This window comes from Eleginops maclovinus, chromosome 4 (genome assembly GCF_036324505.1).
Source record: "Eleginops maclovinus isolate JMC-PN-2008 ecotype Puerto Natales chromosome 4, JC_Emac_rtc_rv5, whole genome shotgun sequence".
Classification (NCBI taxonomy): Eukaryota; Metazoa; Chordata; class Actinopteri; order Perciformes; family Eleginopidae; genus Eleginops; species Eleginops maclovinus.
In genome coordinates, this window is record NC_086352.1 from 28,047,179 (window position 1) to 28,059,898 (window position 12,720).

A 12,720-nucleotide genomic window follows, 5' to 3' on the forward strand; every position below is an offset into this window, starting at 1 on the left:
GTTTAATAATCAAATGAAGATTTCTTTATCAGTCCCAGCAGGTCAAATGTTTACAAGGGAAGTTGAAAAGTAGAATTTCTGTCACTTTTGGGATTCAAGCATTTGCAGACCATTTACATGCACTAACACCTATTCAACAAAACTACAGGAAAGAGAAAACACAAAAAAAAACAAGCACGGCCTCTGTAAAGAAGAGAAACATGAATGAAATAGAATGGCACGTAAAGAAAAGAGGGAGACATTATTCTTCAGTAAATGATGTTTTTATTGGTCTTCACCACACTTTTTCCCTTTTCAACAATAAATCAGTTTTTTCTTTTTTTACCTTTTTTAAGCATTTAAAGATAGATAAAGAGCATATTGCACTTAAAACAAGAGATGAAGCAGAAAGGAGAAAAATAAACGATCACAAGGCTGTCTTTTCTTCACAGCCAGGGCTACATGTGCCTCCTTAGTTCCACACAGCTTAACTTCTTTAATATACATCTTTTAAAATAGCATTTCTATGGTAAGTCGCATATTTTCTTCAGCTATTACATTACAGGAGAACTCAAAAGTTACACATGCACGTACAAGCAGGGCTCACTGAAATCCAACAGTCTTTATGATGAGTTGTTTCACGGCAAACAAGTCTGAATGCCACAGATATTTTATATTTTCTTTTTTTTGTTGCACGAAAATGCAGCTGTGTGAGAGTGTGTATATTAAGCATTGTCTGGAAAAAGGTGTGAATAATAGGAAATCCTTTATAGGTATAAATGCATTGACATGAGTGTCTGGCAGTTTGGGTTTTGAGTGTCTGCTCATATATGAGTAGTGTTGGTTTGTTATTATGAACCTTTACAGTGAAGCAGTATTAAACAGGAATGCATTGACAGAGTGGGTTAACCCTTTTTTATCAAAGATGCCGTTAATGGACCTTTGTTAAATCAGCACTGAGCACTTCTTATTTTTACCATACTGACATTTTAATTGGACAGAAAATCATAATGTTTGTCATCTAAATATAGAAACTGTGATGGTTTTCCTCCCCGCACAGTCCAGATGTATTACAGGCTACAACAGTACGGTTGTTACCTCCTGTTGTGAGCGATGAGTCTGATGTACCACATGATGCACAGGAACCAAGGCAGCCAGGAGATCAAAGTCCTCCACGGAGAACGTAAAGGTAAATCTGCATCTTCACATTCAAATCGACTGGAGCCAGAGGTCCGGCGGGCCCCCTGCTTGTTAAAGAGCCATCGCCTTTATGTACATGCATCTGTTGTCCATGCATCGAGGGGTTAAGATATCATACAGGGGAATGTCTGATCTGTATTGTGGATCATAAAATAGCAGCCCTGGTGAGGCGTGTTGGTCCTGTAGTTTGTTGGGTAGTTAAGATTTGTTAAAAAGTACTTAAAACCTATCAAAATATTAAAATCATCAATATCAAATAAAAGCACCTATTTATATATATAAGTTCATTTACTTAGTTTTAAGTTACTTAAAAACGTCCACTGATTTGCCACTGAAAAGAACAAAAATCAGCAGTTAAATGATAACAAATTTGAGAAAACGTGAGGTGATTTATTTTCTAAAAAGAAATTTTGCAAAATCAAGACAATTATAAGAAACCAGAAAAAATTCCAACTGATTTTTTTCTTCAGTGCAAATGCTGTATGTGTTAAATTTAAGATTGCTTAAGGTTTTGCACACTGGTTACTGGTTGTGCTTTTTTTTTGAGTGGCAGCTCTAGGAAATCTAAGACGCACCAGCTGAAATACCGTGGCGGTGCTTTTAAAAGTGCCATTTTATGCTCGATATGTACAAGACTTTACTTTTTTTGTGCAATGATGTTCTCAACGACAAAAACTTACGACAACAGAGGAGACCAGCTCGCCAGAGCTTCCGCCGCAGAGCAGTGGATGCACCGCACATACCTTTGTTCAATTTCTATGACGAAAAACCACATTTAATTTCCCCTTTCCAGCACAGCAGGACAGAAAGGCACATGTGGGTGACAGTCTCACCTCTAACCATCAAGCAAACCGACCACCAGGCAAACACAATCCCTCCTTGCAACCACATGTTCCTATTGTTGTAGTGGAATACATTCGACGTTCTTTAACACAGCTTTAAAGATCTTTGAGACGCAACAACAGATATAAGGTTTGTCAACCTTCCTCTCAGCTAGAGCGCTGTTTTACTCTTAAACGGGCCGAATCCAGAGATCAGGATGATGATTTTGAACTCGTTTCACCGCATCTGTCTCAGTTCTCCTCATGATCCTCCGCAACAACGTGTTGACTGGAAATACACTGAAAGAATACACCAAAGACTACGGAAACAATTATAGAGAGAAATGTTTTCTCCAGATCTACCGTAACAAATAACAGCCACCGAGAAAATCGTACTTTAAAGATTGATTTTCACTTTGAGTTTACCGTAGAAATATCACTACAATACAGATTTTTGAATATGCTTTTCCCTACGCTACAGCTAATATACTCAAAAGACAGGTTGAACGTGTTCTATCGCACTATGTCAGGAGGCACAAAGTCAACACTGGTACTGCCATTGTTTTAGAACATAGCTGAACGGGAATATAGAGAAAAGTTAGGGAAAGCTGCTCACAAGTAGCTTGTAATAATGCCTTTCGATTAAATTGATCACCTTTATTGAGAAAGGCTCTGGATTCAGTGAAAGAAAATTATTTTGTTCCTGACTTTTAAGGTGCGCAAACTTGTGCTTTCATTGACGCCAATTAGAAGACAAGCAACAGATTGTTATTTTATGTTGTTTCCTATATGTTACTCCTTTTCCTTTTACAATACAATGGGCATTTTGTCAGAGCCAATAAACAAAGACCTCATTGTCTCACAGGGTTTGGTAAAAAGATATGTTAAGGAACAGAAATAAACTCTCCCATTCATAGGCCTGAGAAATAATAATATTGTAGTAGAGGACAGTCAGAAAACTACCTTTGTAATACAAATGGTGATAGCCACAACAAGCTTATAAATGAATACAAATCTATAAAAACATAGACAGTTATCCAGTTCTGTTTCTGCTTTTGGTTAAGTGCCTAAAGCAGAGGCAGATTTGCATATCAGGCTATAGAGAAGAGCAATTAAAACCAGATCTACACTGGGGAGGCCAGGAAGAGGGAGAGAGGGAAACCAGGGTCTTAAAACTCAATCTTGCAGGCGGGGAAAGACTCGTCCTGCATAACAACGGTGCTGCTGGAGGCCAGGACCATGATGTTGAGCTCCTGCTGCCTCTCATGAGTCTGCTGGTACCAGTCACGGGTCACCTCAGTGTCATGGGTGGGGATCAGCGTTACCTGAGCGGCAAGACAAGAGACCAGGAAATATCATGAATGACTTGGTAGAGAGGATAACAGCTTTGGGGGTGGAACTATACATGGCCTGTCCTTTGTAGAAAAGGTTTCTGTCTTAGCCTTTTTAGAGAGTGCAATTGCTTTACGTGTATATATATGTATGGTGGCCTGGAGGGACAAAATATTTAAACATGGCCAGTTATTGTCAGCGTCATGCTAATTATGGCATCGAAAATATTACCTGGAGGTTTGAACCCCACTGAGCTTTGCCATCAAGCAGTGCATCGAGGACACCCCGGCTTGGTTCACCACTTGCTGAATCGTTCCCGCTCACCACATAGTACGCAGAGCGAATACGTTTGAAAAACTCTTGGTCCACATTCTTGGCACTGCAGTGGTTGGGAATGTAGGCTAAGTCTACATAAATAGGAAGGCCAGAAGCAGCTGCAGAGCCGGACTTCTGAGAGCCTGAGTGAAAGAACAAAACATAGCTGTCAAAACATTTAACTTACTAAATCGGAAAAGCTTTCATCTTTTCTAAGTCATTTGCCCACCTGAACTGCTCTTGACACCATTAGTCAGGCTCTTGCCAGGGTTGTAGCTTGACCTGGAGAGGTCATCATCTTTGGAGCCCTGTCCATCAGACAGGCGGGACATACGTGAGCTTTTGTCTGACTCCTTCTTCTTCAGCGAAGCAGTGCGAGGAGATGCCGTCTGTTTGACTGGCATGGGAGACTTCTTGCGCCTGGCCGGGGATGCTGACTTAGTTTTTCCCGAAGTCTTCTTCAAGCTCTTGACTTTTGGCTCTTTCTTAACCAAGCCATTATCCAAAGTTTCAGGATCAACCATGCAAACGTCTGGATGTGGGGGGTGAGGGCATGGGTCCATGACGGGAGCAGGAGGAGGGTCAGTGCTCCTCCTAGAAGAATGATGGCTGCCCCCTCCCGTGGCCGATAATTTATCAACAGGCATATAGTCTGCATCCTCATCAGAGTCCATGTTGCCTTCACCGGCGACTGAGGGGTATTCTTCAGTACCTGGAGGCCCATCAGAGTCTGACTGAGAGGCTAAAGACTCGCTGACAGAGGTTGGTGGTGTGTCCTCTGTGGCCAGACCCAGTCCTGCTGACATGGCACCAGCTTGGTGCAGGGAGCTGCCTTCCCTGGTGTGTGACTGGTAACTCTGGGGCTGTTTGTGAGCCCGTCTCTTGACCGACAAATCATTTTCCTCGGCCTCCTGCGATTGATCACTTCTGCGGCCATGTTCCTCATCATCTTCATCGCTGGATACTTGCCGCATGCATGGGTTGATGAAGGAAGGTGAGAGGTCATGTTTAGCCTGCCTGTACTCAGAGGAAGAATATCCGGGGGAGCTGCGGCTGGTATAAGAGGAGGTGGCTCCCATGGGCACATCGCCAGCAAGGTCTTCATCACTGTCATCATCATCATCATCATCCTGGCCTCCTCGACTGCACTCTTCAGCGTAGAACGGAGAGCGAAATGGCTGATCAGTTGAAGAGAGTGATAGCGGGCGAACAGGGTGCTCTGGCTCCATCTCACACTCCTCTTCGAACTCATCTTCATGTCGGTAATGGGGAGGGGAGTCTCCGGGGACCATTCCCATCTGGGGCTTTGACATCTCCCACTCGAAAGGGCTTTTGTAAGCTGCAGCTCCATCTTTGGGTTCCACCTTGGCTGGGCCTGAAGATGCAACACTGGCTGCCGCTCCAGCAGGGAGGGTGGTGCTCGAGCTGACCTCTGTGGGTCCGTTTGTTGTACCTGGCTTGCTGACCTGGAAGGGTGAGGGCATGTAGGACCCAAGAACATCAGGGATTGCACCAGCTGTCTTTTCATCTGGAGCTGGAGGAGCAGGCTTGTCTGTGAATGAGAGGCCACCAGCTGAGCCACTAGAAGGAGACCTTCGAGTCATCTCACGCATGTACGCGTCCTCATCTTCTTCTTCACTGCTGTCTGTTTCCTCAAAGTAATGCTTGCCTTCTATGTCTGGGCGTGGGGAGGAAGTGACACCAAACAGAGCAGCACTTGCTGCCTCTCTGTCCTTGGATAGTTCTGCAGGTTGAGCAAACGGCCCTGCTGAAGCCTTGAACCCAACAGCTGTGTCTGGCTTTGACCCTTGAGACCATTCAGGCTTATAGAAACAGTCAGATTGAGGCCCTTTGTCCATAACACCACCTAAAGAAGCTGCATGCTCCTTCTTGTCCCCTGCTAGGGCAGTGGAAGAATGTGAGGGGAAAGATTTGACCTCCTCGAATGGGCTCTGAGGTGAGAAACGGGTGGCTGTGGTTGTAGCTGTGATGTGTTTTTCAGAAACTTCTAGATAGTCGTCTTTAGCACCAGTGGAGCCAGACAAGGGAGAATCCATGGCAAGTGAGTGTTCATCTTTAAAAGAGGAGTACTCAAAAAGAGGCTCGGCAGGCGTCTCCAGCTCCTCTCCGAACTGGCGGCTGGTGGAAAGGGAGCCTGAGGTGGAGGAGGAGTAGCTGTAGGCCGAAGATGAGGAGTACCCAGGGCCAGCAGTTGTTGTGTACTGGAAGTTTGAGTCCAGTGACTTCTTGCTCAGAAGGTCTGGTGATTTCTGTTTCTCAAAATTAGAATCAGGCCTGTCACTCTGGTAATAACTGTCCTCTGTTGATTTCAACGTGAGATCCTCTTTACCTTTCTCAACTTTTCCATATGAGTACTCAAACCCTGAGGAGTAGCCGGAGAAACCTGTAGCTCCCAAATCCATTGGCTTTCCACTGAAGGATGAGGAGTCCAACTTAGCCTTGGGTTCAACCTTTGTTAGTGAAGGGGGGCTGCTCGGCTTTCCCTGGCTGTTATAACCATACCCCGCCATAGAAACCATAAATTCAGGCTTATCTGAGCCAAACATTTCACTGACTGGACTCTTTACTTCCTTTTCAGGCTTCCCCTGGCTATTATAACCATACCCTGCCATAGAAACCATAAATTCAGGCCTATTTGACCCAAACATTTCACTGACTGGACTCTTTACTTCCTTTTCAGGCTTCCCCTGGCTGTTATAACCGTACCCTGCCATAGAAACCATAAATTCAGGCCTATTTGACCCAAACATTTCACTGACTGGACTCTTTACTTCCTTTACAGACTTCCCCTGGCTGTTATAACCATACCCCGCCATAGTAACCATAAATTCAGGTCTATTTGAGCCAAACATTTCACTGATTGGACTCTTTATTTCCTTTTCAGATCTCTCTTTGGCACCTTTCTCAATATCAGAATCAACAGCACCTTCGCCTTCATCCTCCTCGTCTTCGTCCTCTTCGGATTCCTCGTCGTATTCATCCACAACTTCATCATCATCATAGTCCTCCTCATCTCTTGCTGTTAGTTTACGCATATCAATTTCCAAGCTCGCTCCTTTCTCAACGTAACCTGTGGCGGCAGGTTTCTGAGTATCAAACGCTGTCATTGAGGAGTACGTCTGGGGCTTTGTGCCGTCAGTCTGATTTTTAAAAGAGGCGTCTTTTTCTGATGATAGATATGTGGAGGAGGCCTCGGGTCTATCAGCCACTGAAGGGAATCGGCTCCCTGTGTTGTATTCAAAGGTCTCCTTTCCTTTTACCTCTTCAGATGTAGGTTTAGCAGAAGTGCTCTTGGAGTCAAGCCACGAAGGGGAGGAATCCTTTCCACAAGAATCTGTGAATCCCCCCTTCTCTGACATCTTGTCCGCAGATGTTACGGGTGATGGGGCCTGGGGTTTCTTGGAATCTATTTCACTATTTGCAGTGTCCTTCTCAACTTTATCTAATGAGTCCTGGTGATATGAATCAGAGTCCATAGAGCCGTAAATGTCACCATAAGAGAATGTTTTGCCATGCACATAGGGCGTGTCCTGTCTTATATACACTGCTTTTTCTTTGCTTTCCTTCTCTGGAAAGTTGTAGAGACTGAAATGAACACTTTTCTCAGCATCTTTAGAATCAGTTTTCTCTGTACCTTCATCTTTTAGGTCTAATTTGCTTTGATCTGCTGGTAAGGACTTATCTGGCCCTATCCTTGGTGGGAAATCCTCATCACCATCATTTTCATCCTCATCTTCATCAGAGTACATCACTTGAGGTTTGTGTTTCACCTCTGTGCTGAAAGCCACCTGTGTCTTGTCTGGCGTCTTGACTTCAGTTTCTGTCTTTGCAGATTTTGCCTCAGAGGCGAAGTCGTCGTCCAAGAAGCACCCTTCTTTTGCCTCCATAATCTTGGCCTTAACAGCAGGCTGTAGATTCTTTTTCGCGAAAAAGTCCTCTTCATTCTCATTGTCTTCAGGTGATTCTTCAGAATCTTCAGACTCTTCAGATGCTGACACTGTCTTGTCACCAGTTGAGATAATGGCTGATTTCTGGGTGTCAGTTTTAAAATATTTTTCTTGTGTCTTAAAAGATTTATCTTCTGTAGGAGAGTAGCCACTGCTAGTAGGCACAGACTGTGTGGGTGAAGCCAGTTTCATGGTAGAGTCATCTGGACTTAAACATCTTTCCTCACTCTCCTGTCTGGAGTGGGACTCTAAATCTAACCTAGGAGAGAAAGACGGAGGGGGTGAAACAGGTTTTCCTTTAGAAAGGGACTGGTTATCTTTCACAGCCTGTGTGTTAGAGTACTGCATTGTGGAGAAAGGAGGAAGAGGAGAAAAAGTGGCAGAGGGAGATTTCTCCTTCTCCTGGAGCATCTTGAAGGCTGCATGTTCATAGCCCTCTTGCAGTTTACCCAGAGGGATGTCAACGTTCGGAGTCTGGTCCTCATCCTCGTCCTCCTCATCATCTTCCTCTTCATGGACTGATTTGATCTTTGCATCAGTTTCCATTTCAGGAATGTTGTGCTGGTACTCATCAGAGGAAGGAGACTTAAAGCACTTATCATCCTCCAGAGAGGAGGTGGGTGAGATGGTTCCTGCTGAGTGGAGATAGTCTTTGCCATGGGCAGCCTCTGCGCGTAAGGGGATACTGTTAATTGTGTCCAGCAGGAGAGAGTTCCTCCCAGCCTCTTCATTCTGAGGTGCTGTCACAGAGGCTATCGACTGGTCCTCGGCTACGGACGTAGCAAAGGACGACAATTTGTCATATTCTGTGATGGATGTTGCAGAGGAGATGTGCTCTTCTTCTGCAAGAGGAGCTGCAATAATGGCAGGGTAAGGTGCGAGCTCATGCTCATGACCGCCCAGGAAGGCTTTAGGTTTGACGTCAGACATAGTGGAAAATTTCATTTCTTTCATACCGTGCATGGAGTCAAAGGTACCAGGGACGTCAGGGACAGACACATCATAGGACCCCACATCATAACGCAGCTGTGGGATTCGATCTTCTGGTTCTTCATGGATCTCCTCATCAGAGATGGTCTGTTCAGTCTCTGAGTAGCCGGGGATAGTCTCGTCTTGGATAAATGAGAATTGCTCCGAGGCGGAGGCTGCTAAATGTCCACATAGGGATGTGGTTGATAAAGGTTTTGTCTCAGTTGGCTTGGTGTCCCAATCTTTTCCAGATTTTTCCTTTTTCGCCTCTTCTGTATTATATTTGAGGACCTCGTCATCTTCCGTTCCTTCAAGGTCAGCTTTTTCAATGACATCACCCTCCTCCTCTGAGCTGTCACTCTTCTTTGATCGGTCTCTTGAGCTGACCTTTATAGGGTATTTGTCATATTTCCCAATTTTTTCCTCTTCAAACTTACTGGCAAAGCCATCGCCTGCTTCCTTCTTCTCAGTGGCTTTAATCTGTATTGATGTGTCCTTGTCCTTGTTGTCCTCATCTTTTTTGACCGGGGATTTGGGTGAAGCAGATTTTATCTCAGTGGCTGGGGATGTAACGTTATCTTCAGTAAAAACTAAGGAAGGAACTTTAGTATCTGCGTACATTGAGTGCCCAAACATCACATCATTCTGGATCGGCTCAGACTTGACTTTGGACCGCTCTTCTTTTTTCAGAGCCTCAAAGTCTTCAGTGAGGTCCTCTGGGGAAGAGACAATAGATCTGTCAGCCAAAGCTGCTGCTGCGATCTCCTCAGGAATGTTTTTCGGGACTGGCTTTTTCTCATTAGCCTTCTCTTTGACTGCTTTATTTTTGTCTGTCTTGGGCTTGACCTGAGTCTTAGCCTTATGCAGAGTTTTTCTCACTTCAGGGGTGAGTGGCTTTAGATCAGGTTTAGTGATTTTTCTCAGCTCCGGTTTACTTGGGTCCCTCTTTTTGTCTTCCTTGGATTTGCTTTCTTTTTTGACATCCTTTTTATTTTCGTCTTTCTTTACTTCACGTTTTTCCTTCTTAATTTCTTTTTTCTCTTTATCTTTCTTTTCATCCATCTTGGACGCTTTCTCGTTCTTTGAAGTTTTTTCCTTGGATACTTTCTTTTTCTCCAACTTGCCTGCAACAGGAGCAACCTCACTGTTTTTCTGTTGTTTGGTGGCTTTTAGACTTGGACTTTTGGGTTTCTTCTCTTCCGTCTTTTCCACTTTATTCTCTTTATTCATGTCACTCTTGGACTCATCCTCCTGCCCACTGGCTTCTTTCTTTGTTGTTTTAGAGTGTGGTTTTGGTGAAGACTTGAGACTTTCCTTGCTGTCAGTTCTTGATCTCATTTTGGTCTGTTTGATGATAGGAGGAGGTGCACCTGATGATATATCTTTTTGGGTAGCTACTGGGTATCGCAGGAAGTCCAGGTGTTTCAGTTTTTCAAGGCCTTCAAAGATTTTATTCTGTGGTGCATTTCCAGGGAAGAGCACCCTGACTATCTTTTCTGTTGGACGGTGAGGAATCCAAACAATAAGAGCGGTAACTGATGTCAAATACGGAACAGATATTTCTCCTTCTTTTCCATTGGCCATAGTAATCCCTGTCTTGGCTTTGCTGTTTCCAGCCCATTTCTGCATTAGAAACTGCATCTCTTTGCTCTCTTTAACAGGGTTTAAGACATACATGTCTAACTTTCCCACACCAAGTTTGTGGAATAGTGTGATGGGTTCAAGGGTGTTGCTGACTACCCTGTGAAGAGGCTCTGGTGTGATACCAAGCTTGTTGAGGTACTGCAAAGTAAGAGATGCTTCCTCAATGCTTCGCTTCACTTTCAGCGTGGACTCAGGCATCCGAAGCTTCTCTGGGACATTGAAAAACACAATCCCCAACTCAGGGGAGATAAGGTTCTTTATCCATTCACCGTTGCTGCTGGAGCCAGATCCCTGGTTACGCTCCTCTTCTTGTTCTGCAATCTTTCTCTGGAACAACCCATTGATGCCAGGGAGGTTGTCTGCACCAATGTGGGTAAGCAGAACAGAGTCAATCCTGTCCAGGTGGCGAACCAGCTTCCAGAAGCAAGACTTTCGATCTGACCCGCCATCCACCAGGATGTTAAATCCGTTGACCGCAAACAGAGCAGAGTCTCCCCTGCCTCCAGGGAAGATGTAGCAGCAGGGTTTAGAAAGCTTCAGAAAACCTCCTGAGGTTGGGGGCTCCAGAAGATCAAAGGATGAAGGAACATCCACTGTCTCCGAGACATACTCGGTGAACTCTGTGACTCCGTCCATGTCGGGGAGGTGAGGTTCAGGGTTGAGGCGGTATTCCAAAAGATTTTGGAGTAACTGCTGCTCCTGGCTTTGGCCCAGGGAGCTCCAGCCCCCGTCTCCCTGACAGGAAACAGTAAGCCTGGACGGCTGCTCTGATGAGGCCTTGGAAAGAAGTTCAGTCACCTGGGAACACAGTAAAAAACAAACTAAAATAACACTTTCTATGTACGTTTTATGAAAGTGTATTCATGCACTGCAAAAAAGGATTCGGAGAAAAAAGTACACTGGTCTTACTTGGGGGTTAGAGATTATGTCAGAGAAGTTCTGCCAGGTGAAGGCTCCACTTTGCAGTAGGATGTCACCTCCCTGCTCAGAGCTCTGGCCGCTCAGTATCAGCAACTTATTCCCAGCAAAGTCAGTGATCAGTGATCGAATCTGGGTAAAGTACAGAATAACCAACTCACAATCAACATGAATGCTTAGGGCTGTCAAAATTAACGCGTTAATGCGAGATGATTAATTTTTGGAATTAACAGCGATAATTTTTTTTGAACGCATTCCCGCCCTGATTTACCCACAATTCAACCCTTGCCGCATCATTCCTCGTCGCGTAAACGGCATGGCTGACGCGAGCAAGATGGAGGAGTCCGAGGAACCCGTTGGCCCTCTTGATGGACAGTTTGAGTATTCAAAAAAAACAAAAGATGGAACAGTAAACACACATGTTGTGGTTTGCTCACAAGCAAGGACTTTTGCGTTTCACCGATGCACCTCGAGCCTTAAGTATCATCTTAACGCCAAGCATTCATTTGTTGGGGCTTCAACTTCAGGTGTTACGCCTGGCATGCGTCAGACCACCCTCACCGAACGCAGGGCATTAAGTAAGTCTACGTCTGAGAAGCTGACAGACACAATTGCCATATGGATAGCCAAGGACTGTAGATCGATTAGTATTGTCGAGGACACGGGCCTCGCAGAAGTTTTGAAAGTGGCAACTTTAGACGCATTCTACAAGCCACCATCGAGAGGTACAGTGATGACTAAAATCAACGAACTACATGACGCTCAAAAGAAAACGAAGGAAGAGGCTTTGACTTCAGCGGAATATGTTGCTTTGACAGGAGACCACTGACCTCCGTGAGTAACAACAATTATCTGGGTGTGACAGCGCATCACATCACTAAAACCTGGAAACTGAAGTTGTTTGCTTTAACCGTAATGAAAACAGAAGAGCGATACTTTGCAGAGATATGTGCTCAACAGTTTCAAACCGTGGCACACAAGTGGAAAATTGAAGGAAAAATCACAACTATAGGGACGGACAGTGCACGCAATATGACAGATGCAGCTAAACTGCTGCCATATGAGCACATGCCCTGCATCGTTCACATGCTACAGAGAAGCATCAACGTGAGCCTCTCTGATAGTGGATTTGCGAATGTGTTGGCCAAGTGTCGCAAAATTGACAGCGCAGCAAACACCATGGAGCTTCAAGCACAAAAAGCGGCCCTGGGACAGCGGCAGGAGCCACTGATCCAAGACGTGCCAACGCGATGGAATTCCACGCTGGAAATGATCAAGCGACTGAACCGCAAATCAAGCAGCAATAAAAGCAACCCTGCACCAACAACACCACAAACTGGTCATGCTGACGCCACCAGAATGGGACAAACTGCAGAGACTGAGCACTCTTCTAGAGCCCTGCAGGCAAGGAATGCACATATAATGTGAAAATTGAAAAATTTAATTGAACTGATCAAGCTCAAATTAAATGTTTAACTGATTTGCCAGCATACTAACTGGTGTTCAAATAACTGTGTGTGTGTGTGTGTGTGTGTGCGTGCGTGCGTGTGCGTGTGCGCGCGCGTGCTATTCTA

At 44.9% G+C, this 12,720-nt stretch overlaps 1 protein-coding gene across 2 annotated transcripts in view; it reads right to left on the minus strand.

Annotated features, from left to right (window-relative positions):
• Positions 1-257: 257 nt before the first annotated feature.
• The window catches only part of map1aa (microtubule-associated protein 1Aa), a 38,952-nt gene continuing 26,489 nt past the window's right edge, over positions 258-12,720 (minus strand). For both annotated transcript variants that reach the window (XM_063882415.1, XM_063882416.1), the window contains 4 exons: positions 11,138-11,278; positions 3,877-11,026; positions 3,564-3,790; positions 258-3,325 (listed from right to left, as the gene is read on the minus strand). In XM_063882415.1, the coding sequence (XP_063738485.1) occupies positions 3,170-3,325; positions 3,564-3,790; positions 3,877-11,026; positions 11,138-11,278 (7,674 nt within the window). In that variant the 3' untranslated portion in view covers positions 258-3,169. The remainder of the gene's footprint in view (positions 3,326-3,563; positions 3,791-3,876; positions 11,027-11,137; positions 11,279-12,720) is intronic.